At 44.9% G+C, this 26,625-nt stretch overlaps 1 protein-coding gene across 1 annotated transcript in view; it reads left to right on the top strand.

Annotated features, from left to right (window-relative positions):
- Positions 1-26,625, top strand: part of LOC115146199 (kinectin) — a 52,505-nt gene that overhangs the window by 15,967 nt on the left and 9,913 nt on the right. Inside the window, 30 exon segments of the mRNA XM_029688128.2 lie at positions 4,011-4,239; positions 4,242-4,653; positions 4,942-5,100; positions 5,291-5,395; positions 6,820-7,055; positions 7,191-7,322; positions 7,685-7,791; positions 12,634-12,778; positions 13,189-13,285; positions 13,471-13,649; positions 13,961-14,029; positions 14,140-14,177; positions 14,334-14,424; positions 14,829-14,897; positions 15,039-15,076; positions 15,320-15,410; positions 15,531-15,599; positions 15,708-15,745; positions 15,859-15,949; positions 16,214-16,323; positions 16,409-16,508; positions 16,608-16,645; positions 16,780-16,870; positions 17,808-17,894; positions 20,027-20,116; positions 25,080-25,199; positions 25,299-25,388; positions 25,483-25,575; positions 25,691-25,759; positions 25,865-25,948. Of these exon segments, the coding sequence (XP_029543988.2) occupies positions 4,012-4,239; positions 4,242-4,653; positions 4,942-5,100; positions 5,291-5,395; positions 6,820-7,055; positions 7,191-7,322; positions 7,685-7,791; positions 12,634-12,778; positions 13,189-13,285; positions 13,471-13,649; positions 13,961-14,029; positions 14,140-14,177; positions 14,334-14,424; positions 14,829-14,897; positions 15,039-15,076; positions 15,320-15,410; positions 15,531-15,599; positions 15,708-15,745; positions 15,859-15,949; positions 16,214-16,323; positions 16,409-16,508; positions 16,608-16,645; positions 16,780-16,870; positions 17,808-17,894; positions 20,027-20,116; positions 25,080-25,199; positions 25,299-25,388; positions 25,483-25,575; positions 25,691-25,759; positions 25,865-25,948 (3,366 nt within the window). The 5' untranslated portion in view covers position 4,011.

A 26,625-nucleotide genomic window follows, 5' to 3' on the forward strand; every position in this document is an offset into this window, starting at 1 on the left:
AGCAGAGCACAGGGTAGGGCTGTGTGAGCAGAACCAGCGGTGTCGTTTGACTTAGCAAACGAGGATCGGATGTCGTCGACCTTCTTTTCAAAATGGTTGACGAAGTCATCTGCAGAGAGGGAGGAGGGGGGAGGGGGAGGAGGATTCAGGAGGGAGGAGAAGGTTGCAAAGAGCTTCCTAGGGTTAGAGGCAGATGCTTGGAATTTAGAGTGGTAGAAAGTGGCTTTAGCAGCAGAGAGAGAAGAGGAAAATGTAGAGAGGAGGGAGTGAAAGGATGTCAGGTCCGCAGGGAGGCGAGTTTTCCTCCATTTCCGCTCGGCTGCCCGGAGCCCTGTTCTGTGAGCTCGCAATGAGTCGTCGAGCCACGGAGCGGGAGGGGAGGACCGAGCCGGCCTGGAGGATAGGGGACATAGAGAGTCAAAGGATGCAGAAAGGGAGGAGAGGAGGGTTGAGGAGGCAGAATCAGGAGATAGGTTGGAGAAGGTTTGAGCAGAGGGAAGAGATGATAGGATGGAAGAGGAAAGAGTAGCGGGGGAGAGAGAGCGAAGGTTGGGACGGCGCGATACCATCCGAGTAGGGGCAGTGTGGGAAGTGTTGGATGAGAGCGAGAGGGAAAAGGATACAAGGTAGTGGTCGGAGACTTGGAGGGGAGTTGCAATGAGGTTAGTGGAATAACAGCATCTAGTAAAGATGAGGTCGAGCGTATTTCCTGCCTTGTGAGTAGGGGGGGAAGGTGAGAGGGTGAGGTCAAAAGAGGAGAGGAGTGGAAAGAAGGAGGCAGAGAGGAATGAGTCAAAGGTAGAAGTGGGGAGGTTAAAGTCGCCCAGAACTGTGAGAGGTGAGCAGTCCTCAGGAAAGGAGCTTATCAAGGCATCAAGACAGCATGGAATTCAAAGGAGGCGATAGACAGATGGGTAAGGGGAGAAAGAGAGAATGACCACTTGGGAGAGATGAGGATCCCGGTGCCACCACCCCACCCCGCTGACCAGAAGCTCTCGGGGTGTGCGAGAACACGTGGGCAGACGAAGAGAGAGCAGTAGGAGTAGCAGTGTTGTCTGTGGTGATCCATGTTTCCGTCAGTGCCAAGAAGTCGAGGGACTGGAGGGAGGCATAGGCTGAGATGAACTCTGCCTTGTTGGCCGCAGATCGGCAGTTCCAGAGGCTACCGGAGACCTGGAACTCCACGTGGGTCGTGCGCGCTGGGACCACCAGATTAGGGTGGCCGCGGCCACGCGGTGTGGAGCGTTTGTATGGTCTGTGCAGAGAGGAGAGAACAGGGATAGACAGACACATAGTTGACAGGCTACACAAGAGGCTACGCTAATGCAAAGGAGATTGGAATGACAAGTGGACTACACGTCTCGAGTGTTCAGAAAGTTAAGCTTACGTAGCAAGAATCTTATTGACTAAAATGATTAAAATGATACAGTACTGCTGAAGTAGGCTAGCTGGCAGAGGCTGCGTTGTTGACTATGTAGGCTAGCTGGCAGTGTCTGCGTTGTTGACACTACACTAATCAAGTCGTTCCGTTGAGTGTAATAGTTTCTACTGTGCTACTGTGCTGCTATTCGGGGCTAGCTGGCTAGCTAGCAGTGTTGATTACGTTACGTTGCGTTAAAAGAACGACAATAGCTGGCTAGCTAACCTAGGAAATCGACCTTACAAGACCAGCTCAGACAGAACTACATACATTGCAGAAAACGGTGGAAATATGCAGCCGAAGTCCAACAAAAGCGGATACAAATTCATTGCTTTAACTAATTATGACAAATGTTAAAATGTTGAGCAATGTAATAAAGTAATGACTTTTCAAATAAGTTACCTTAGACGCTATGTCGGCTGACAATTTGTTAGCTACACTATCCTTACGAACCGCATAGAATATCATTACAGCAGTATGTACCACCGGTATGTTAGCTAGCTGCCTAACGTTAGTTGGCTATTAATACATCGAATTTACCTGTATATTAACTATATGCTATCTAACTAACTAACCAACGTTTATTGACTTGATTATTCCCGTCCTAATTAGCTTAGCTAAGTAGTATAGTCGTGCGTTAGCAATGGACATTCGGGTGCGTAAATTCGCTCTGGCTATCTACTCCGATTTCAGCTCACTCTTATCTGAGTGTACCAGAGACCATAATAACTGATGAATCTACGAACGCTCAACACCTGTTGAATATGGTCGATGGTAGTAAACGTCGGCAAAAAAAGCATAATTAAATTGTTGCCAGCAGCACAATCACCAACGCTCTGAATAACATGAAAACAGCTTAACCGACTGCTGCTTATCTCTTACTTTCTTTGTTGGTATTTTCTTAAAACTGCATTGTTGGTTAAGGGCTTGTAAGTAAGCATTTCACTGTAAGGTCTACCAACACCTTTTGTATTCAGTGCATGTGACAAATACAAATGTATTTGATTTGTCAGAGTGAGGTGTTCTCTCATTTGTGTCTGGTAGTAGCAAACCAGTTAGCTTGGGTGATTGACTGCCGTTGTATGGTCAGAACGCTCAGATCAACCCTACTCCTCGGCCAGAGCGTTCAGTGTACGCTCTTGAGAGCGAAATGCTCTGAAGTAACAAACGGACAATCTGACAAAGCTTTGAATTTACTAATGCCCAGAGCACACTGAGCACTCTCTGGCACTCCGGATTGAATTTAAGAACGCACCCGAAGTCGTAAAATGTATAGCTAGTAATTTGTTATGCTAGCAAAAGGTTGCATAGCAACAGCATCAACTTTTGGTAGACAGGCGAGCACTAGTACACACAACTGAAAGGATACCGTTCTTTTACAGTATACTAAAATGAACTAATTGTATGTAGTATATACTCATTAAGTATGTAGTATACAGTATGTTAGTATGGATATTCAAACACCGCTCAGGTGTTTCTAATGTTTTGTACACTGTTTATGTCCAGCATCCTGTGTAAATGCTAAGGGACATGCGTAGGCTTTACCTTGCTTGACAACGACATATTGCTGTGTCTTGGGCCTGCCAGGAGAAGAGCATTTTCACCTCTCAACAGGCTGGTACAAAACTGCAGCTGCAGCACTGGGACAATATTTACACGTTGGTGTATTTTTGCCCCTTGCAAAGCCTTCCTCTATTGAGTTTAGAGTGTCATGTCACCCTCGAGGTGCAATCCATCAGGGTGTCCATTTTGTTTCTTTCATCTAGCTAATACACACACTATGGACTTGATAAAAGGTAGACAGATTAATTCAGTGCATATTGTTTCTCGTAAGTACATTGTTTGTAAGCATTACCAACTTTAGTAGCTAGTCTACCGTGTTTGTGTGTAAAGAAAGTGTTAGGCTGTAGGCTAGGACAGTGTACTCTACTAGTCTAATAGACCCTATCACAGAGATGAGAGGACTATGGGTGAGGGAAGACACAAAGGTGTCCTCCATACATGCTAATTACCCCTCACACACACACATTCCCTCTGCACAGGGCTGTCTCACTCTGACTGCAGATAACCTCCAGGAGTTGTCATATTTCTTACCAATAAATGTATGCAGTGTGGAAAAGGCATTAGCATTTTTGCTGTAGTATATCAAACCCATAACGTATTGAGGAAGTGTCAGCAGCAGCGCCAGCGTCCTCTTATTAGGGAGGCACTGGGAGAGGTGGAATGTGTTCTGGCACCACAGCTATTCGTGTCAGAATGATCTGGGATGTCTGGAAGCGCCTGTAGCTGTTCATCTTGTAAATCACGTTACCCCATTTCCCCTTTCACTGGGCTGCCCTGGCATGGATGGGGCTGTGCCAGTGTCTGACTGGCCTTGAAGTTTGGAATTGACCTAGTCCGTGTGAGAATCAACTTTTTCATCTAAAATATGTGGCAACGAAGAAGAGGTATAGGACATTTAGGAATGAACTGATCAGCTATTTTGCTATGCATTATTTGCAGCTATGACGCATTTGTTAAATGTCTTATGTTGACAGTTGGCTTATCATGTGCATGATACTCATGACTCATTCTTGCTCTGTCTCTTCAGAATGGCGCTGGACATCTATGACTCTCAGTACTTGGTAATCCTGGCCCCATCCCTGGTCATCGCCCTCATCTTCCTCTTCTTCTGGCTCTTCATGAAGGAGACCTCTTATGATGAGGTGCTAGCCAGGCAGAAACGAGATCTCAAGCTGCCACCCTCCAAACCAGACACTCGCAAGAAGAATGACAAGAAAAAGAGCAAGAAGAAGGAGAGCAGTAGCGGAGGAGGTGGTGGGGAGGAGGAGAGTCAGAGGAAGACCTGCGGGACTTTGACATGGCTGACGCCGTGAGCAGCTCCACCGCTGAGGAGGAGGAGCCTACCCCTATGGCCCCGCCCACCCCGGTTCCTGTCCCTGTGGCAGTGCCAGCCGAGGCCCCTGTAGGGGTGAGGGAGAGGAAGAAGAAGGAGAAGAAAGCTGCCAAAGCTGCAGCTGCTCCCCCTGCCGAGGAACCTGAGGTGAACGGCTCTAAGCCAGCTGGCCGCAAAGCAGAGCCCCCTGCCCCAGTGGCTAAACCCAGTCCCCCCTCACCCCAGCTTGACCACCAGTCTCAGCCCCCATGCCAGGCCCAGCCCCCATGCCAGGCCCAGACCCCACCCCAGCTCTCTGGCAAGAAGAAGAAGGAGAAGAAGCAGAAGACAGAGTCTGGTGAGTAGAAGGCCAGAGTGGCTTTAGTAGGATGAGGATGTGTGGTGTCCAGGGCACTTGCCTGCGTCTGCAAACGGGGCTAGCATCTTCCCTGAGGCCACTCATTAGTGTCTATCCTCCCGAATCAAATCTGATTATTTAAAGCACAGTATGAGTAGGGAGCGGGAGGGAGTTTGTTAAAATGGCCATAACCTCAAAATACCTTCTACACAAATGTGTCTATCATAGTGGCATCCTTTTTCGTTGTATCTCCTAAACTTAATTGTCCTCTTGTTCGTTCCTGTCTAGTGGAGGAAGAGATTAAGGTGGAGAAGGCTCCAGCTCCAGTCAAAAAGGAGGCTCCAGTGCTGGTGGAAACCAAAGCACAGGATGGTCCTGCCCCCCCAGACACCACCACAACCAGTGGCAAGAAAAGAAACTCTGCCAAGAAGCAGAAGACTGAGCATGGTAAGGATGATGAATACTTACTGTAGTGTAATCAAAGTCAGAGCAGGTTCAGAGACATTGTTTGACGCTGCTAGCAAAAAGCAGAATATATCTAAATCTGCCTTTTTTTGAAAATGAAATCCTTGGGCCAACAATATCTTGATTTATGTGTCTGGCACCAAATATGACCATGTGCTTCTGTCTCCCCCAGCCCCAGTGGATGATGTCCAGGCTGACTCTGCGACTTCTGCCAACCACAATGATGACGCGCCCTCCAAGGGGAGTGGCAAGAAACAGAAGAACGAGGCCAACAAAGGTGCGAAACTTACACTCTAACATATAGCTGCTATACCATGTTTATACAACGGGTGTGTCTAATCCTGAATGCTGATTGGTTAAAACTTAATTCCAGGGCCTCCCGGGTGGCGCAGTGGTTAAGGGCGCTGTACTGCAGCGCCAGCTGTGCCATCAGAGTCGGCTTGGTTGGGTTGTGTATCGGAGGACGCATGACTTTCAACCTTCGTCTCTCCCGAGCCCGTACGGGAGTTGTAGCGATGAGACAAGATAGTAGCTACTACAACAATTGGATACCACGAAATTGGGGAGAAAAAGGGGTAAAATTAAAAAAATATATATATAAAAAATAAAAAAATAAAACTTAATTCCAGCCAGTGTCTATTCCGCAAGTTACCACCGGCTAAATTTATGATGTTAAAATGGCTATTTACTCTGTTCCATCTGACTGCGCAATCCACTGTCTCATCAGCCCAGCCAGGCAATTTATCAACTTGATCTCCATTATAAAAAGCATCTAGATATTATCTAACTTTTCTTTTAGACTAACATTTAGTTTTCAACAGCGGAGATTTGTATAAACCTGCTGTCTGCCTCTCCGACATTTGCAACATTGTTTCAATATTCAAATTCGATCTCCAGCCGTAATATTGTGAACGTGTCAGGAGTCGGGATGAGACAGACAGCCAGGCAGCTTTTCTCAGCCAGTCGGAATCATGAATCAGCTTCATTTTTATGGATATACAAATAACTATCAATGGAAAACAGGTCAAACGAAACAAGGTGCAGCTAGTTTGCTATCTTTCCAGCTTCAGTTGGAAGTGATTGTGTTAGCTGGGTTGTTGGCTGTCTCCTCTGAACAACGGTGTCCTGACGAGAAAGCACATTTTCTATGCCAGGCGAAATTGTGCATAGCTCTTTTGTTATGGCTGTATCCAAATAAATGTCACCAGCAAACACCTTAAACAAACGCAAATGCAGCTACTTTGCTGTTATTCTGGCTGCACTATTTGATGTGACTGTAAGTTAGCCATAGTTGGCTAGCTAGCAAGCAAAGTTTAAGAACGTTGCCAGCCTGTATGGCAATGGAGCATTTTGAATGAACGATTGGGTCGAGTCCATAGACAGAACAAAAAGACTGAACGACTGGGTCGTGTCTCTAGCAACCGAACCATTAGAACGAACGACCAGCCGGCTTGGGTAGCAACCCTAGATTTGTGTCCGGACTATATCTTGTGGAAGGATGAAATAGTATGAATTAACAACACCTGTGCCAATATATCCTCCAAACACCGGCTTCTCTGGCATTATAACTTAATTAAAGCTGACATATGAACAGGGATATTTTATAAATGTATTTACACTGCACTAATTTATTCAACACATCAGCTACCATACAACACATAACATAATTCATCCTCTACCTGTATGTGTGTATATTTGCAGAGAATTCTGAGGTGAAGCTGAAGGAGCTGCTAGTGGGCCTGGGAAGTCTGGCCCTGTCTCAGGCAGAGGCTGTGAGTGTGGTTACTGTGCTTAAAGAAAAGAACCCCTCTGCCCTGGACGCTTGGCAGAAGTCTGCAGTGAAGACTGACCCCTCATCCCTGGAGAGAGAGAGGCTCCTCACCACTCTGCAGGAGGAGGCCTCCATCGCCAAGGACAAGGTCCAGCAGCTCAGCAAGGTACAGCTGCACACACTCATAAGATAACCCTAAGATACCGGTACAATAATGCATATCCATTGACTACATCACTGGTTAACTACCTGTGGCTTGGTGACATTTCACTGCTGCTGTTTCTGCCCTTTCCTCTGTTAGGAGCTGCAGCAGGAGAAGCAGAAGACTGTGAGAGCGGAGGCAGTTCTGAGGGACCAGCGTGGGGCAATGGAGAAGGAGCTGAATGTCGTGCAGGCTAAAGCCCAGGGAGAGCTTCAGGGCATGCAGATGAAGGTGAGCACCATCCACCACTGATACAACCTTTACCTTAACAGGCCAAACCTCAACTACCATCACCCTTTTACTGTCATGCTTCATACTCAGACATCAGTCCTAAGGCAGTATACAGAGTACTGTTTCTGATGCTGTATGTTAGGTGGTTAGAGCAACAGGTAGCCTAGTAGTTAGAGTGTTGGGCCAGTAACCGAAAGGTTGCTAGATCAAATCCCCGAGCTGACAAGGTAAAAATCTGTCGTTCTGCCCCTGAACAATGCAGTTAACCCACTGTTCCTAGGCCGTCATTGTAAATAAGAATTTGTTCTTAACTGACTTGCCTAGTTAAGTTAAATTGACTCCCAGTGATTTGTACTGTGTAGTTCCAGAAGCTGAGGGAGCAGCTGGAGGGTCAGATCGCCAGGCTGCAACAGGAGAACGGCATCCTGAGAGACGCAGTCAGCTCTGCCACCAACCAGATGGAGAGCAAGTGAGAGCCACTTCCCAGCCCTCCTAGTTTGTAAAATGTTAAGGTCTTTGTTGTCCCCCACGTTCGTACGTTAGTCGCACACAATACCTCGGACAGCACTGGCTTAATTCTGACTAAACTTGGGTGAATGATGCGTCTTGCCAAAGAGATCCTGCATTTACAAAAGTACACTGATTGGCCAGATGGTGGTGCTATAACAAAAGATTGAAAATGCTAACTTTGAAAGGTCACGCTGCTCACCCCGTTTGACCTAGAGTCATGAAATTTGGTGCATAGGTCCCTCTACTCACAAGGAGCAATTTTGCCATTAAGAATTTTCGGCCATTTAGAATTTTGTGGAAAACACTTAAAACGCTACTCTTCTGGCACTGAAGGACCGAACTGCGTGAATCTTGGTATCAAATTGTATTAGTCACATGCACTGCACAAAAGTTGTAGATCTTACAGTGAAACTGACTTAAAAGCCCCTAACCAACAATGCAGTTTAAAAAATAAGAATAAGAAATCAAAGTAACAAGTCGTTAAAGAGCAGCAGTAAAATAACAGCGAGACTATACAGGGGAGGGGTACCAGTACAGAGTCAATGTGTGTGTGTGGGGGGGGCACCGGTTAGTCAAGGTAATAGATACTTTAATAACTCTACCTACATGTAACTTCATAGATAATAACAGAGAGTAGCAGCGGCGTAAAAGGGGGGGCAATGAAAATAGTCTGGGTAGCCATTTAATTAGATGTTCAGGAGTCTTATGGCTTGGGGGTAGAAGCTGTTTAGAAGCCTTTTGGACCTAGACCTGGCGCTCCCATACTTGCCATGCGGTAACAGAGAGAACAGTCTATGACTAGGGTGGCTGGAGTCTTTGACAATTTTTAGGGCCTTCCTCTGAAGGCATCACTGCCATACCAGGCAGTGATGCAACCAGTCAGGATGCTCTCGATGGAGCAGCTGTAGAACCTTTTGAGGATCTGAGGACCCATGCCAAATCTTTTCAGTCTCCTGAGGGGGAATAGGTTTTGTCGTGCCCTCTTCACGACTGTCTTGGTGTGCTTGGACCATGTTAGTTTGTTGGTGATGTGGACACAAAGGTACTTGAAGCTCTCAACCTGCTCCACTACAGCCCCGTCGATGAGAATGGGGGCGTGCTCGGTCCTCCTTTTCCTGTAGTCCACAATCATCTCCTTTGTCTTGATCACGTTGAGGGAGAGTCTCATCGGTGATCAGGCCTACCACTGTTGTGGCATCGGCAAACTTAATGAAGGTGTTGGAGTCGTGCCTGGCTGTGCAGTCATGGGTGAACAGGGAGTACAGGAGGGGATTGAGCACGCACCCCTAAGGGGCCCCTGTGTTGAGTATCAACATGGCGGATGTGCTGTTACCTACCCTTACCACCTGGGGGCGACCTATCAGGAAGTCTAGGATCCAGTTGCAGAGGGAGGTGTTTATTCCCAGGGACCTTAGCTAATTGATGAGCTTTGAGGGCAATATGGTGTTGAACGCTGAGCTGTAGTCAATGAATAGGATTCTTAAAAGGTGTCCAGGTCTTACTCACATCGGCTGCGGAGAGCCTGATCACGCAGTCATCCAGAACAGCTGGTGCTCTCATGCATGTTTCAGTGTTTTTTCCTCGAAGCAAAGATAAATTACTTCTAACTCGTCTGGTAGGCTCGTGTCACTGGGCAGCTCTCGGCTGTGCTTCACTTTATAGTCTGTAATGGTTTGCAAGCCCTGCCACCTCCGACGGGCATCGGAGCCGGTGTAGTACGATTCGATCTTAGTCCTGTGTTGACACTTTCCCTGTTTGATGGTTTGTCAGAGAGCATAGCAGGATTTCTTATCAGCTTCCGGGTTAGAGTCCCGCTCCTTGAAAGTGGCTCTAAGCTCTAGCCTTTAGCTCAGTGCGAATGTTGCCTGTAATCCATGGCTTCTGGTTGGTGTATGTACGTACGGTCACTGTGGGGACGACATCATCAATGCACTTATTGATGAAGCCAGTGACTGATGTAGTGTACTCCTCAATGCCATCGGAAGAATCCCAGAACATATTCCAGTTTGTGCTAGCAAAACAATCCTGTAGCTTAGCATCTGCTTCATCTGCCCACTTTTTTATTGACCGAAATCAGGAGGTTAGAATTATGGTCATTATTTGCCAAATGGAGGGTGAGGAAGAGCTTTGTACGCGTCTCTGTGTGTGGAGGAAAGGTGGTCTAGAGTTTTTTTTTAAAAAAATTTCTGGTTGCACATTAAACATCCTGATTTGGAATTTGGTGAAACAGGTTTAAGTTTCCCTACATTAAAGTCCCCGGCCACTAGGAGAGCCACTTCTGGATGAGCATTTTCCTGTTTGCTTATGGCGATATACAGCTCATTGAGTGCGGTCTTAGTGCCAGCATCGGTCTGTGGTGGTATATAGACATCTATGAAAACTCTCTAGGTAAATGGTGTGGTCTACAGTTTATCATGAGATACTCTACCTCTGGCGAGCAAAACCTAGAGACTTCCTTAGATATCATGCACCAGCTGTTTTTTTACATGTATGCATAGTCCTCCACCCCTTGTCTTACCAGACACTGCTGTTCAAACCTGCCGATACAGAGAAGAAACCAGCCTGCTATATTTTGATAATGCCGTTGTTCAGCCACAACTCCGTGAAGCATAAGATATTACAGTTTTTAATGCTAATGAATGCTTATTTCTAATGAATGCACGTTAGTTAGTAGAGCGGAAGGCAGGTGGGGTTTATTCGATCGCCTACAAATTCTCAGAAGGCAGCCCGACCTCCGTCCTCTTTTTTTTTTTTTCTTTTTTTTTCACACAAATGACAGGGATTTGGGCGTGTTCCCGGGAAAGCAGTATGTCCTTCACGTCAGGCTCGTCGGGACTCGTTAAAGGAAAAAAAAGCTTCTGCCAGTTCATTGTGAGTAATCGCTGTTCTGATGTCCAGAAGTTATTTTTGATCATAAGAGACGGTAGCAGCAACATTATGTACAAAATCTGTTTTTAAAACGTCTTCACCGGCGCCGTCTTGAATCACATATGTGGTATCTATGGACAAAGGTCTCTCAACACAATATTTTCCAGACTACTACCTAAAACAATATTGACCAATAAAACTTTGCCGTGGGCGTGGTCTGGCACATAAATGCATAAATGGATATTCGTATTGTAACAACATTTGGTACACATGTTGTAAATAGTGTCAAGACTAAACATATGCAACAGTTATATTGACCTCACGGTGACGCTATAACGGGCACATGTTTATCTCTTTGATCTGTTTGACTCTGATGAAATTTGGCACCCATGCTCAGGGATATGAGTCTAGCTAACCCACGTGATATCTGACACCACTGGCCCACATTCTATGAAACTTGGGTGAATAATGCGTCTTGCCGTAGAGATGAGCCATTTGCAAAATTACACTGATTGGCCCAAGGGGGACGCTGTAGTAGTCAACTGTACATAGTCAGCTATTTGTTCACTCGCACCCGCCCAAAATTGCTAATAACCCATCAGCAAACGCCCAACTATATGTGATAAAGTGAAAATCTGAGGCCTGCAACCAACCCTAACCCGCTAATATAGAAAATGCGCTGTAGGCTAAAGTCAGAGGGCAGAATATATTTTTTTGACGGGGTACAGGATTTTTTTTGCCTGTTTTTTTTATATGTTTCTGCTTATAATTTCCAACATTTTCATAAGCTATTTTTTTATTAAACTTGTCTAGTTAGATGTATGCAGCTTCTCTTCTGTCATTATATGTTGCCATAGAAACCTAAATAAACCCTTGCTCACCAGAATGTCATAAATCGATTGAAGCATTCATTCTATCTAGTTGACATCGGTAAAGTTTTCTGTATTCTCTGCTTCTTTCGTGGAGCAAAGACGTTTAAGGACCGGGGAGAAAATGCAATAACAAAAACAAAACTCCAAAGATTTTCAGTGCAAAATGTACCAAATGACATCAGTTTGACTGGTTGTAAGGAAATAGAAAGCTGTGAAAACGACCCAACGTGTTTCTGATAAGATTTTAGCTTCGATGCATATTTCATGTGGTTGAAATACTGTCAGCTTTTATGATGCTAATAAAGATGGCACCTCTACAGATGGTATCTAACTGAGCATTCACATTCTCTCAAGATGCTGAAATAAATTAATCATATTCCTCCACTTCTGTTCCCAAGTCCAAATTTTGCCTACATTTGGTGTATCATTTTACTCCCAAGAAATTTACATTTACATTTAAGTCATTTAGCAGACGCTCTTATCCAGAGCGACTTACAAATTGGTGCATTCACCTTATGACATCCAGTGGAACAGTAGTGCATCTAAATCTTTTAAGGGGGGGTGAGAGGGATTACTTTATCCTATCCTAGGTATTCCTTAAAGAGGTGGGGTTTCAGGTGTCCATTGCTAATGAACCTAATGAACCTCCCATTGCTAACAAATGCTTAATTCTGCAGGAGTTAATATTAAGGCTGTGAAAGAGGTTATTGACCTACAGTGTGTCCAGATTTCAGTTTCCATTTAACCCATCTTAACAGTAGGACACAGTTCCTTTGATGTGCCATAGGCCTATTTGAAGTCCCCATCTTGTGACTGTTGAATTTGTGTAGCGCTTCACATAACATAGCTATACACCACTGGCCCCATTTTGACGAATTTTGGGTGAATGATGCGTCTTGCCATAGAGATCTGTAATTTACAAAATGACACTGATTGGGGGAATGACATGTTTAGTGTTGCCTTGTTTGGTATTGTATCGCATCGAAGAAATACTAGTTGTCTTTGAAGCATGGCATTGATGAGTGTGTGGGTTGTAATAGTTGGTGTGGTGTGTATGGCAGGCAGTCGTCGGAGCTGAACCAGCTGCGCTCGGAGTACTCTGGTCTGATGAAAGAGCTGACGGAGAACAACAACAAGCTGCAGCAGGAGGAGCACCAGAGGAAGTCGCTGGAGGTCAACTACAAGCAGAACGTGTCTCAGCTGGAGGTGTGCTGTCTTTCAGGGGAGGGACCGTGCCTAACACAGGCATCTTATTTAGTTATTTATTCAGCACATAGTTCACTAGGCTGCCCCACAGAGATGAAACACAAAGGAATCTCACCTTCATGGTGAGACCTGGACTGTTTAGGGTTTCTCACTGTAACCACGGGAGGGCCTGTGTCCGTCGATCCTAAGGTGGGCTGGGTGGTGTGTCATAGAACAGGGAAGTGGAGAATATGTTGGTTTAGGAAGTGGGGCTGTTTGAAGCTTTGTGCTCAGTATAAACACTGCTTCCCTGCAAAGCACACCCAGGTCAGCCTTTCCTGTGTTTTTCATAACCAATACAGTACAGTGAGAGGTTGTGTCAGTGTATGTACACTGTTAAAATGCTAAATGTTGTGTCCCGTTGTCACCAGGCTCAACTGCAGGATGCTAAGCGGGGTTGGGAGGAGCTCCAGAATTACCTCCACAATGTTAACGCAGAGAGGGAGAAACTTCATGCTGCTAAAGAAGGTGCTCACAGAGTTTCTAGAAACAGACTTCTAAACTCAAGCTAATGAACCTCCCATTGCTAATAAGTAATACTAGTATAATAGTATAAGCCAATTTGGAGCACCATTGTCATGAGCACCACATGTATAAGTGGCTTGTGTTGTATACCCAGTAAGTGATTTTATCTGGTGTGGCTCCTCTCTCAGAGCTGCAGAGCCAGCTGCTGGCGGTGGAGACAGAGATGAACAACAAGAACAAGGAGATCCAGACGCTGCACAGCAGCCTGACCGACACCATTGTGTCCAAGGACCAGGTGGAGCTGAAGGTGATGCAGCTGCTGGAGGTGTCCCAGCACAGCCTGGCTGAAGACTCAGTGCAGGTCCAGGTAGGGGAACACAGCCCTTATGGTTGTAATGACAGATGTGATGGGTATAACAATAACACATTCTCTAGGATTTACAGTTGACAGTTCTACTTGGATGTTGTGGTTATTGTGCCAGGTGTGGACAGGTCGTCTTTACACTCTCAAACCTTTCAGAAACAAGGGAGAGGGGTAATTAAAAAGCTGTGAAATGGCTTGGTTGAGAAACGGGGATAAAACAATAGGCTTATTTTTAAGTATTTCTGTAATATTTATATTTTTTGCACAAAGATATTCTGGTATGCATTGAAAATAACCTCCTTTGTTCCTGACAGGATCTCCTGAGTGAAAAAAGTGTCCTCAATGCCCAGATTGAGACTCTGCAGGCCCAGTTGAGCTCTCAGGTATGGACGAGCATTGTTCACCCTTTAGTTCATCAACAAGAGTTGATATGTTTCTATTTGTATACCGGTATGTGAGTATGTTGTGACTACTGTCTTCCCTCCTCTTTCAGGCCACTACTGTCTCCCACTTTGAAGAGCTGCAGAAGCTGTAAGTGTTTTGCAAGTTTAGAATGAATGCCCACACCTCTTGCACATGTGCTTAGCCTGATCCTTGAATGTCCATTTGTCCCATATAATGTCCTCTCTGACTCTTCTCCCTGTCCTATGGGTTGTGTTGCTGACTCCTGTCATGTGTGGCGTCCAGGCTGGCTGAGAAGGAGCTGCAGAGGAAGAGTCTGGAGGACTCCCTGAATAGTGAGAGGAGCAGTGGCGCCAGCAGGGAAACTAACATGCAGGTACCTACAGTAGTACTGTCTAAACCCCCATTATTACTCCTGCTCTATATATGATGGTCTGTTGACCGGCTGGAATGTGTTGAGCTACAGGAATGCTGCACACAGTACGGTGGGTTGATTTGAAGGGCTTACTGTACATGCAATTTCTGTCTTCGTGAAGCATATTAGCTAATGCAGTAATAAAACAGATATGACATCCCTCTGGGCCGCTTTTGTCCATTTTGCAAAGTGAATTAGCTGGACAAATTCAATAGTATAAAGATATTATCATACTACTGTAGACCTACATACATACTGTCAACGTAATAGTAAGATGTCTCCTTTATTTGAGATGAATGTTGTTGACTCTGGGCCTCCTGCCCTCACCCTCTTTTCCTTCTATGTTGCTTCTCTGGCCTCCACAGGCCATGCACAATGACAACATGTCACTGAAGGCAGCGCTCCAGAATCTGCAGGCTCAGATTTCTGAACAGGTCAGAAGTGAAACACGCCTGTTTTCTTAGATGGAACTCCTGCTGTGATCTACCAGTCCTTCAGTATGCGCACCCTCTGACACCCTTTCTCTCTCCCTCCCTCCTCTCCTTCCTTCTCGCCCTCCTTCTATCCTCATCTAGACTGTTTCTCAGCTGGCCTTGGATCAGTTCCAGAAGAGGTGTGTGTGTGAGAGCATTTTTAAGCAATTTAGAACCTGCCAGAGAGTTGACTGTTCTGCTTCCCATTCTATCTAGTTACATCAAATGTGCACTAATTTTATCCTTATTGCTGGGTAGTTTTACAAGTAGATAAAATGTTGTCGTCTTGCCTCTATTTAGAAACGTGGTATTAATACCACACCTGAAAACAATGCTATGATTGTAACCCTTATAACCCTGTCTTTGTGTTGTGCCCCCTGCAGTGTCCAAGAGAGGGAGGAGAAAATCAAGACTGTGGAGGACCTGCTGAAGATGGGAATGATTGAGGTGGCCAATAAGGAGGAGGAATTGACGGTGAGTAGGGGTCAAGGGTCGGGAATAAGCTTGACCCACCTGACATCACTGTTTTGGTCGTTGTTTAGACAAATATTGTTTTAAGTGTTGTTTAAAATCAAATGGCTTTCTCTGTCACAGACTGTAAGAGAAGAGAATAAGGCTCTGAAACGTGATATGGAGGCATTTATTCTTCAGACTACTGAGCAGGTAAGTACTCACACTGATCTGCTGTGTTTTCATTTTGGATAGTCTCAACCCCGTTCCCTCATTGGATTCTCATGACATTTTTTCCTCTTGTCTTTTCCTACTCTCAAGACATCATCCGATTTGATAATGGAAGGTCTACAGAGCAAGTAAGTCAATGAAAATACCAATTTTTGTCTAGCAACTGCTATGAAACCTCTTGCCACATTCATGGACAATTTGTTCTGTGTTTGATACGTTTTGTAATTCTGTGTTTCTCAAGGATCCAAGAGAAAGATGAGCAGATTAAGTCAATGGAGGAGAGCCTACAGGCAGCACAGGCGAGTGGCTCCAGCAATGGGATGACCATTGAGGTGTGTTCATAGTAGTACATCTCTCTCTCTCTCTCTCTCTCTCTCTCTCTCTCTCTCTCTCTCTCTCTCTCTCTCTGACATACAGCAATGTACTCTGCATTTTGATTCATGTGATTTTGGAATGCCAAACTTGTAACAAATGTGAAATTAAACATTGAATGTAGTGTGTTTTGACTTTGCCCAATGTTACAGTTTTGGTTCTGGATTGTGCTGTGTCTCCCTGCTGGGTGTTTATGTAAATGTGTGTGTGTGTTGTCCCTGCAGTCTCTGGAGCAGCAGGTGGCAGGGCTGCAGTCTGACATGGAGCAGCTGAGACAGAAGCAGGCTGTGGACACCACCAGTGCCAGCGACCAGCTCCTAGAATTACAGACACAGTAAGTCTACTGTACTATCCCTCTACTCTGACCTACTCGACTGCATTGTACTCTGAAAAGATAGACTAACACAGTCTTTGTCCAGGCTTGCTGCTAAGGACCAGGAGATCCAGACACTACAGAGTGAGTTGGAGTCAAGGGCCAAGGAGGTGAGCGACAAGGTGCAGGAACTACAGCAGAAACAGGTGAGGGAAGAGGTGGAAACAGTTGATTGGTGACCTTTATTGGCTGAGAGGGAGAAAAAAGAACGAGAGTTAACTACTTTTATTTTCTTCTTCTCGCAGACCCACACAGAGGCCCCAAGCCTGGAACTGCTGACAGCGTGAGTCACTGTAATACTTCACTGAATTCCCTTCAGTATACAGTAGGTGTCCCTTGGCATGGGGCCACCCAGCAGTGTTGTGATTGGTAGTGGTAGTGTTGGTAATGTATGTGTGGTGGTGTTCTGTCCTCCAGGTTGGCAGAGAAGGAGAAGCAGGTGTCTGATCTCCAGGGAGAGCTGGCTAAGCTGACGGAGTCCTTGGAGCTTCACAGGAACAAGAACAATGTAGGTGTCCTGTCCTGCAGACAGTGCTGCTACTGCCTCAGCCCACACTACCAGCCTACCGTCCACATCTCCAGTCTGGCCCTGTGATACATCTGCAGACCTCATCCTCAATGTGCTCCCCTAAACCACACCCTCTCAGTGATGTCACACTATGCATGCATAATCTCCCTCTACTCCTTTTACAAAGTTGTTAGGTTGCATTTTGTCGCAGACTATGAATATTTATTAATCTAATTGAAACTATTCAAGACAATGATACATGTACCATTTACATTTTAGAGCTGTTCATATGCTATTCTATGCTTATGCTGGCTAAGGCTTGCTACAATCAAACAGTACAGTTGTTAGGGCAGTCAGTCTACTCTGCTCTGTCCTTTGCCATGTTTACAAGGACTGTATTTCTGTGTGTCAGGATGCATGTCTGTGCGTGTGAATGCTCTGGGGCTTAACAATGGTCTTGTTTTGCAGAGACAGACAGCTACCTTGTTGACTAGCTCTATGTTATGTGATTTGGCTTTTCCTATCTAGACTCATTGGACTTTTTTGGCAGTGAGTTGCAGCTCTCATTCTTCACGTTATTTCAGTTTGTCTATGCCAAAGACCTCTCTACTGTGTTACTATCAGAGCTGTTTCACTGTTTGTTTTTGACAATACAGTTTAGTGTCTGATCCTTCTAAAGACTCAATCTTTAGATGGCCAACTCATGTTAAGTTGAGCTTGACCCTTAGACTGGTTTACGGTAAAATGCAGTGAGGATTTTCTTTAAACCTAGACTCCGAAACAGGATAGGATAGGACAGGACAGCCGTAAAGAAAAGGAGTCACATTTATTTTTGCTAATGGTTCTCTGTTCATCCCTATATAAATTGTGTTTGTGGGTCACTGCATACTTTTCCCTGAGGCTAAACTGAAAGTGATATCTCTCTGAAACTGACCAGGAGCTTCGGGTGAAAAACTGGAGCGCTATGGAGGCTCTGGCAGCCACCGAGTCCATGCTTCAGGGGAAACTCAGCAAGGCCCTCAAGGTTCGGATCCCACTTCCAGTCTGCTTCACTCTAGATTGAAAATCTGATGCATCCCCAAACAGTTATTGCCATAATCGACCAGTGAGATTACTCCATCATTTCTACATGCTGCTGCATACTCATTTCTCCCCTCCCTCTGCATTCTGGCCCTGAATAATTGGCAGTTTATCTCCATTAATCTATTCCCCTCAGGAATTTCATAAAGAGTCTAATGTATTTTTATGTAGAAAAAACACTGCTCTACTTGAGTTCTGCTTGCTATTCCGCGCTAGAATGCATTGACCTCTTTTAAAGGACACAATCTTTTTGTTTCATACAGTACAACTATTTATTTTAACTACATCAATTCCAATACAAAGTAAAGAAATAGACATTTGAAAATGAGTGTGCAGTGACTGACTCCAGATTTCCTGTAGATGGTCATAATAAGTTTGAGATCCATGGTCTTCATGATGCTCCTCTCGCTCCCTGCCATGTGCTTTCCTCATTTTCTCTCCCAAATCCAGCATGTGTTCCATTCTGCTTTGTGTATATACTGTCATCATTACAGCAATCAGCCTCTAATGAAATTCGATTATAAGATTTTCAAAATAAATTTGGTCTTTCAGAGTTGCCTTTTTGAGAAATTATGCCCAGAATATGTGTAATTAGTCAACATAATTGTTTTGTGTAAAATCATTTTTGGAAACAACAAAACATATACTGAATATCAGTGATTTATTATACAACAACGGGGGTACTTTGACTCCGTGTGGACACGTCTATCAACTTATTGCATGGAACCATTAGAAACCAGACAGCCCCTCAGCTTAACTGCTGTTTATATCCACCCAGTTGTTTCCTAAGGATTTTTTTGTCCTCTTACATTTTTAATTTACAGGAGCAATTGGGATTAAGTGTCTTGCTGAAGGGCGCATCTGCAAATTTTTCCACATAGTCGGCTCAGGTTTCGAACCAGTGACCTTCCGGTACCTGGCCCAATGCGCTTAACTGTCAGTTAATAACAAATTCTTATTTTCAATGCGCTTAACTGCCTTGTTCAGGGGCAGAACGACATATTTTTACCTTGTCATATCAGGGATTCGATCTTGCAACCTTTCGGTTACTAGTCCAACGCTCTAACCACTAGGCTACCTGCCACACCTACCTTTGCTTAACCATATGTATTTAGGGATGCACTAGTAAACCATAGACTAACAGATTGCTCTTACTATAAACAGTTGTGGAGGGTTCAGGGAATTTTTGCCTAAGCTGTCACCCCCGTTCCTCTCCATGTCAATACAGCAGACAGGGCACATAGTGAACTGATTTACCCAGCAGCTGCTCTCGGCCATTTTGGTACAGTAAAAATGTAGGCGTTCCTGGACACCTGTTGCTCAGGAAAGTGCATGCTTGTACACAATCTAAAGCATATGTCGTAGTGTAGAACCTATTCCCCTTACAACACGATGTGTTAATGAGAGGTGAATGTGCCAGCTGTCTGTTACAGGACTCACTCCATCGGAGGGTAGAGGGGTTATACATGACATCGCTCTCCTTCTGAGAGTTTCAAGCCTTGTGCGGCTAATGTGCTTAACGGCACCAACATTGTGGTTTTTGTTTGCGGGTTCCTGATAACAGAAGTATGTGTGGTGCTCTATGGATGTCTGTCTCTGGACAGAATGTTAGATACTCAGGGGAATTACTGTGCTGCAACTATATGAACACAAGTGACTTTGATGTTCCTCCTTGAGAGGATAAACATCTGAAATAATTGAACCTGTGTAGGGTGAGGTCTAAAGCTTGAGGAACTTGTTTTGTGGTTGTGTGTGGCTGCTGAACAGTGGGGCGTATGAATACTTGCTTTGAGCGCACACTAAATAATTGAGCCATTGTAAATGTTAGCAGTTTGTTCACTGGAGTGTCATGGAGAGGGAGATGTGCTGGTCAGAGGCTATGCTCCTGTATGTACTCTGAGATGGGAGGAGTGAAACCAAGCAAGCAGAGGTAGTGACTTGAGGTTGGATGTTTGCCTGCAGAGCTATTCAGCTAACTACTGTACAGGTTCCCCAAGTGTGTGTGTGTGTGTGTTCCCTGAGTGCAGTCCATGTTGAATGTCCTCTCTTCTCTTTCCTCCTCCTTTACCTCTTCAGGAGAACCAGACAGCCCTGGAGATAGCCCAGGCAGAATGTCGAGGTGTTCTGCACAGACTGCTTCCGAACGTGCCTCTGCCCACTGAACGGGTAAGTGCTCACATAATATAATCTAGATATTATATATACAGTACCAGACAGAAGTTTGGACACACTATTTTCTACATTGAGAATAATAGTGAAGACATCAAAACTATTAAATAACAATAATTTAGTAACCAAAAAAGTGTTAAACAAATCAAAATATATATGAGATTCTTCAAAGTTGCCACCCTTTGCCTTGATGACAGCTTTGCACACTCTTGACATTCTCTCAACCAGCTTCACGAGGTAGTCACCAGGAATGCATTTCAATTAATAGGTGTGTCTTATTAAAAGTTAATTTGTGGAATTTCTTTCCTTCTTTTGAGCCAATCAGCTGTGCTGTGACAAGGTAGGGGTGGTATATAGAAGTTAGCCCTATTTGCTAAAATAACAAGTCCAAATTAAGGCAAGAACAGCTCAAATAAGCAAAGAGTAACGACAGTAAATCTGGAAAATTTCAAGAACTTTGAAAGTTTCTTCAAGTGCAGTTGCTAAAACCATGATGGAACTGGCTCTCATGAGGACTGCCACAGGAAAGGAAGACCCAGAGTTACCTCTGCTGCAGAGGATAAGTTCATCAGAGTTACCAGCCTCAGAAATTGGCAACTAACTGCACCTCAGAGTTCAAGTAACAGACACATCTCAACATCAACTGTTCAGAGGAGACTGTGTGCATCAGGCCTTCATGGTCAAATTTCTGCAAAGAAACCACTACTGAAGGACACCAATAAGAAGAAGGCTTGCTTGTGCCAAGAAACACAAGCAATGGACATTAGACCAGTGGAAATCTGTCCTTTGGTCTGATGAGTCCAAATTTGAGAGTTTTGGTTCCAACCGCTGTGTCTTTGTGAGATACAGAGTAGGTGAACGGATGATCTCCGCATGTGTGGTTCCCTCAGTGGAGGAGGAGGTGTGGGGGTGCTTTGCTGGTGACACTATCAGTGATTTATTTTGAATTCAAGGCACACTTAACCAGCATGGCTACCGCATCATTCTGCAGCGATACGCCATCCCATCTGGTTTGCGCTTAGTGGGACAATCCATTTGTTTTTCATCATAACAATGACCCAGAACACACCTCCAGGCTGTGTAAGGGCTAGTTGACCAAGAAGGAGTGTTGGAGTGCACCTTCATGACCATGACATGGCCTCCACAATCACCCGACTTCTACCCAATTGAGAAAGTTTGAGATGAGTTGGACCGCAGAGTGGAGAAAAAGCAGCCAACAAGAGCTCAGCATATGTGGGAACACCTTCAAGACTGTTGGAAAAGTATTCCAGGTGAAGCTGGTTGAGAGAATGCCAAGAGTGTGCAAAGCTGTCATTCAGGCAAAGGGTGGCTACTTTGAAGAATCTCAAATATAAAATATATTTTGATTTGTTTAACACTTTTTTGGTTACTACGTGATTCCATATGTGTTAATTCACAGTTTTGATGTCTTCACTATTATTCTGCACTATAGTAAAAATGAAGAAAACCCCTGAATGAGTAGGCTGAAGATGGCGCTGAAGAACATGGCTGACGTTTTACATTCTCCCAAACAATTGTGCTATTTTGTTAGTTTTTTGCACTTTGTGTAACTTGTTTTTTGAACTTATTGTGAACATAATGTTGCTGCTACCGTCACTTATGACCGAAAATATATTCTGGACATCAGAACAGCGATTACTCACCGCGGACTGGAAGAAACCTTTTCCTTTAACGAGTCTGACGAGAGGGATACCCTGCTTTCACTGGATCAGGCCCAGATCCCGCCTTTTGTGTGAAGAAAAGACGCAGGAAAAGGGGCCGCGGATCGGGCATCCTTCTGAGAATTCGTAGGCGAGCGAGTAAACTCCCACTGCCATCCATTCTTCTTGCTAACGTGCAATCATTGGAAAATAAAATTGATGACCTACGATTAAGATTATCCTACTAATGGGACATTAAAAACTGTAACATCTTATGTTCCACTGAGACGTGGCTGGACGACGATATGGACAATATAGAGGTAGTGGGATTTTCCATGCACCGGCAGAACAGAGACGCTACCTCTGGTAAGACGAGGGGTGGGGGTGTGTGTCTATTCGTCAATAACTGGTGCGTGATGTCTAATATTAAAGAAGTCTCGAGGTATTGCTCGCCTGAGGTAGAGTATCTTATGATAAGCTGTAGACCACACTATCTACCAAGAGAGTTCTCATCTATATTATTCGTAGCCGTCTATTTACCACCACAGAACGAAGCTGGCACTAAGATCGCTCTCAATCAACTCTATAAGGACATAAGCAAAGAAGAAAATGCTCACCCAGAAGCTGCGCTCATAGTGGCCGGGGACTTTAATACAGGAAAACTTAAATCAGTTTTACCACATTTTTTACCAGCATGCAACCAGAGAAAAAAATCCTAGACCACCTTTACTCCACACACAGAGATGCATACAAAGCTCTCCCACGCCCTCCATTTGGCAAATGTGACCATAATTCTATCCTCCTGATTCCTGCTAACAAGCGAAAACTAAAGCAGGAAGTACCAGTGACTCGCTCAATATGGAAGTGGTCAGATGACACGGATGCTACACTACAGGACTGTTATGCTGGCACAGACTGGAATATGTTCCAGGATTCATCCAATGGCATTGAGGTGTACACAACCACAGTCATCGGCTTCATCAATAAGTGCATCGATGACGTTGTCCCCACAGTGACCGTACGTACATATCCCAACCAGAAGCCATGGATTACAGGCAACATCCGCATCGAGCTAAAGGCTAGAGCTGCCGCTTTCAAGGAGCGGGAGACGAATCCAGCGGGAGACTTCCAGACTAATCCAGACGCTTAAGAAATCCTGCTATTCCCTCAGACGAACCATCAAACAAGCGAAGCGTCAATACAGGATTAAGATTGAATCGTACTACACTGGCTCTGACGCTTGTCGGATGTGGCAGGGCTTGAAAACTGTTAGGGACTACAAAGGGAAACCCAGACGCAAGCTCCCCGTGACGCGAAGCCTACTTGACAAGCTAAATGCCTTTTTATGCTCGCTTTGAGGCAAGCAACACTGAAGCATGTACGAGAGAACACCAGCTGTTCTGGATGACTGTGATAACGCTCTCAGGAGCCGATGTGAACAAAACCTTGAAACAGGTCAACATTCACAAAGCTGCTGGGCCAGACGGATTACCAGGACGTGTACTCAAAGCATGTATGGACCAACTGTCAAGTGTCTTCACTGACATTGTCAACCTCTCACTGACCGAGTCTGTAATACCTACATGTTTCAAACAGACCACCATAGTCCCTGTGCCCAAAGAAGCGAAGGTAACCTGCCTAAATGATTACCACCCCGTGGCACTCACATCGATAGCCATGAAGTGCTTTGAGAAGCTGGTCATGGCTCACATCAACAGCATCCTCCCGGACACCCTAGACCCACTCCAATTAGCATACCGCCCCAACAGATCCACAGATGACGCAATCTCAATTGCAATCCACACTGCCCTTTCTCACCTGGACAAATGGAACACCTACGTGAGAATGCTGTTCATTGACTATAGCTCAGAGTTCCACACCATAGTGCCCACAAAGCTCATCACTAAGCTAAGGACTCTTGGACTAAACACCTCCCTCTGCAACTGGATCCTGGACTTCCTGACGGGCTGCCCCCAGGTGGTAAGAGTAGGCAACAACACGTCTGCCACGCTGATACTTAACACTGGGGGTGCGTACTTTGTCCCTTCCTGTACTCCCTGTTCACCCACGACTGTGTGGCTAAACACAATTCCAACACCATCATTAAGTTTGCTGACAAAAGCACAGTGGTAGGCCTGATTACCAACAACAATAAGACGGCCTTTAGGGAGGAGGTTAGATAACTGGCAGTGTGGTGCCAGGACAACAACCTCTCCCTCAATGTGAGCAAGACAAAGGAGCTGATCGTGGACTACAGGAAAAGGCGGGCTGAACAGGCCCCCATTTAACATCGACGGGGCTGTAGTGGAGCGGGTTGAGAGTTAAGTTCCTTGGTGTCCACACCACCAACAAACTATAATGATCCAACCATACCAAGATAGTTGTGAGAGGGCACAACAAAACCTTTTCCCCCTCAGTAAACTGAAAAGATTTAGCATGGGACCTTAGATCCTTAAAAGGTTTTACAGCTGCACCATCGAGAGCATCCTGGCCAGTTGCATCACTGCCTGGTATGGCACCGCTCGGTAAGGCGCTACAGAGGGTAGTGAGAGCGGCCCAGTACATCACTGGGGCCAAGCTTCCTGCCATCCAGGACCTATATAATAGGTGGTGTCAGAAGAAAGCCCATAAAATTGACAGAGACTCCAGTCACCCGAGTTATAGACTGTTTTCTATGCTACCGCACGGCAAGCGGTACCGGAGCATCAAGTCTAGGACAAAAAAAGCTCCTCAACAGCTTCTACCCCAAGGCACAAGACTGCTGAACAATTAATTAAATCGCCACCAGACAATTTCCATTGTTTATTATCTATGCATAGTCACTTCACCCCCACCTACATGTACAAATTACCTCAACTAACCTGTACCCCCGCACACTGACTCGGTACCGGTGCCCCCTCTATATAGCCTCGTTATTGTGTTTTATTATTACTTTTTACTTTAGTCTATGTTAAATATTCTTCAACTGCACTGTTGGTTAAGGGCTTGTAAGTAAGCATTTCGCGGTAAAGTCTAGACTTGTTGTTTTTAGTGCATGTGACAAAGTTTGATTTGTTTAACTTTTGACTGGTACTGTGTGTGTGTATATATATATATATATATATATATATATATATATATATGCAATTTAGCAGACGTATATGGGTGGTCTCCAGAATTGAACCCACCATACAGCCATTGCAAGTGCCATGCTGTACCAACTGAACTACAGAGGACCATATGATGTGATATTAAATTATAAGTTAATCTTTTCCACATATCCTATAGTTTTGTATCTTTTCTACTGTGTTCTCTCTCAGAACCACCAGGAGTGGCTTCAGAGGTTTGAGACTGCAGTGAAAGAGGCCCCGGCAGCAGAGCCCAACCCTGCCCCTGAAGCAGCACCTGAACCTGCTCCAGAGGGCTCAGAGGACACCAAGGTGACGTCACAGCCTTTACTGTTTCTTTAAAAATAGTTGTGTTTTCAAATGTCTGAGAACTGAGGTGAAAATAAGTGTAACCCGGGCTGTTCCTTACAGGTGTTGGCTGATAAGCTGAAGGAATCTGAAGAGGCCCAGAAGGTTCTACAGAAAGATTGTGAGACGTACAAGAAAGTGTTGGCTGAGACGGTGAGGTGATGCTCTATCAGTGTCCTGTAGATAACTCTATAACGGCGTCATGAGGTCTTTTAAACTAACCTGTAATACCCTCTACTGTCCACAGGAGGGCATCCTTCAACGTCTCCAGAGCAGTGTGGAGAAGGAGGAGTCTCGATGGAAGGTGAAGCTGGATCTGTCACAGACAGAGCTGAAAGAGGTGAACACTGAAGACCATTCAATCAAACTGAATTTGTATTTATATTTCCCTTTTAATCACTATATAATGAGTATGTGTGGTGCTTATGGTCACTCTCCTGCCCTCTCTTTCCTAGATGAGTGTGAAAGTTGCAGCACTGGAGCAGGATGTAGACAGACTGAGTGACGTCGGGGAGTTGGACAACGTCAGTCCAGTTACACACTTAACACATCTCTCAGCAATTGTATTAGGAACTTTACATCAGTTGACTCACTAAATGTAAGTGATTTTTCATTTTGTTCTTTCATAGTTGATAAGAGACAAGCAGCACCTTGAGTCTGCGCTGGAGAGAGCAGAGCGTGAGAGCGCCACCTATGTGACAGAGGTCAGAAAGGTGAGCTGACTAGACTTCATGTCATCTACCAGTCATACTCGGTCATGTCATAGTGGTTATTCATCTATGTCGTCATAGATCTAGTCATTCGCCTCTGCATTGTTTGTGGGTGGCTTTGTACTGTATGTTTATGGTGCATGTCTCTGTGTTTACTGTTTGTGGTATTCATGCAACAATTAGACATTACATTCACAGTTGACACACCACACAGTTCATTCTGGTATGTTCTGTTATAGAATATGGTTGAGAGGGTTTACACACTTTACACAGTAACCTACAGACTGAGTCTGCCCCGTTGTTGTTAAAACATTGGCGTCACTGCAGTTACACAGAACAAAAACATTGTCAGCCAGCTGCATTCATTCATATCACCACACAATTCCTCCATTGTTTGAGTATTTGTTTTATGCAGATGCTGTAGAGCATTGATTAAATGTAGAAAAACCAACCAAACACCTTGATGCTATAGGCTTGTACATTCACCATAGCAGCCGATCGATCATCCCGTTCCCCTGCTTCAGCTGTGTAGCATTCTGTCCCCTGGCTCCTCCGATCCCACAGCTGCCTGTTACAGTCGTATGAAAAAGTTTGGGCACCCCTCTGAGGCTGCATAATAATTGACTCTGTCCTCACAGAAAATGATCACAGTGGCATGCCATTCATTTTCTAATAAAATC

Source organism: Oncorhynchus nerka, linkage group LG18 (genome assembly GCF_034236695.1).
Source record: "Oncorhynchus nerka isolate Pitt River linkage group LG18, Oner_Uvic_2.0, whole genome shotgun sequence".
Classification (NCBI taxonomy): domain Eukaryota; kingdom Metazoa; phylum Chordata; class Actinopteri; order Salmoniformes; family Salmonidae; genus Oncorhynchus; species Oncorhynchus nerka.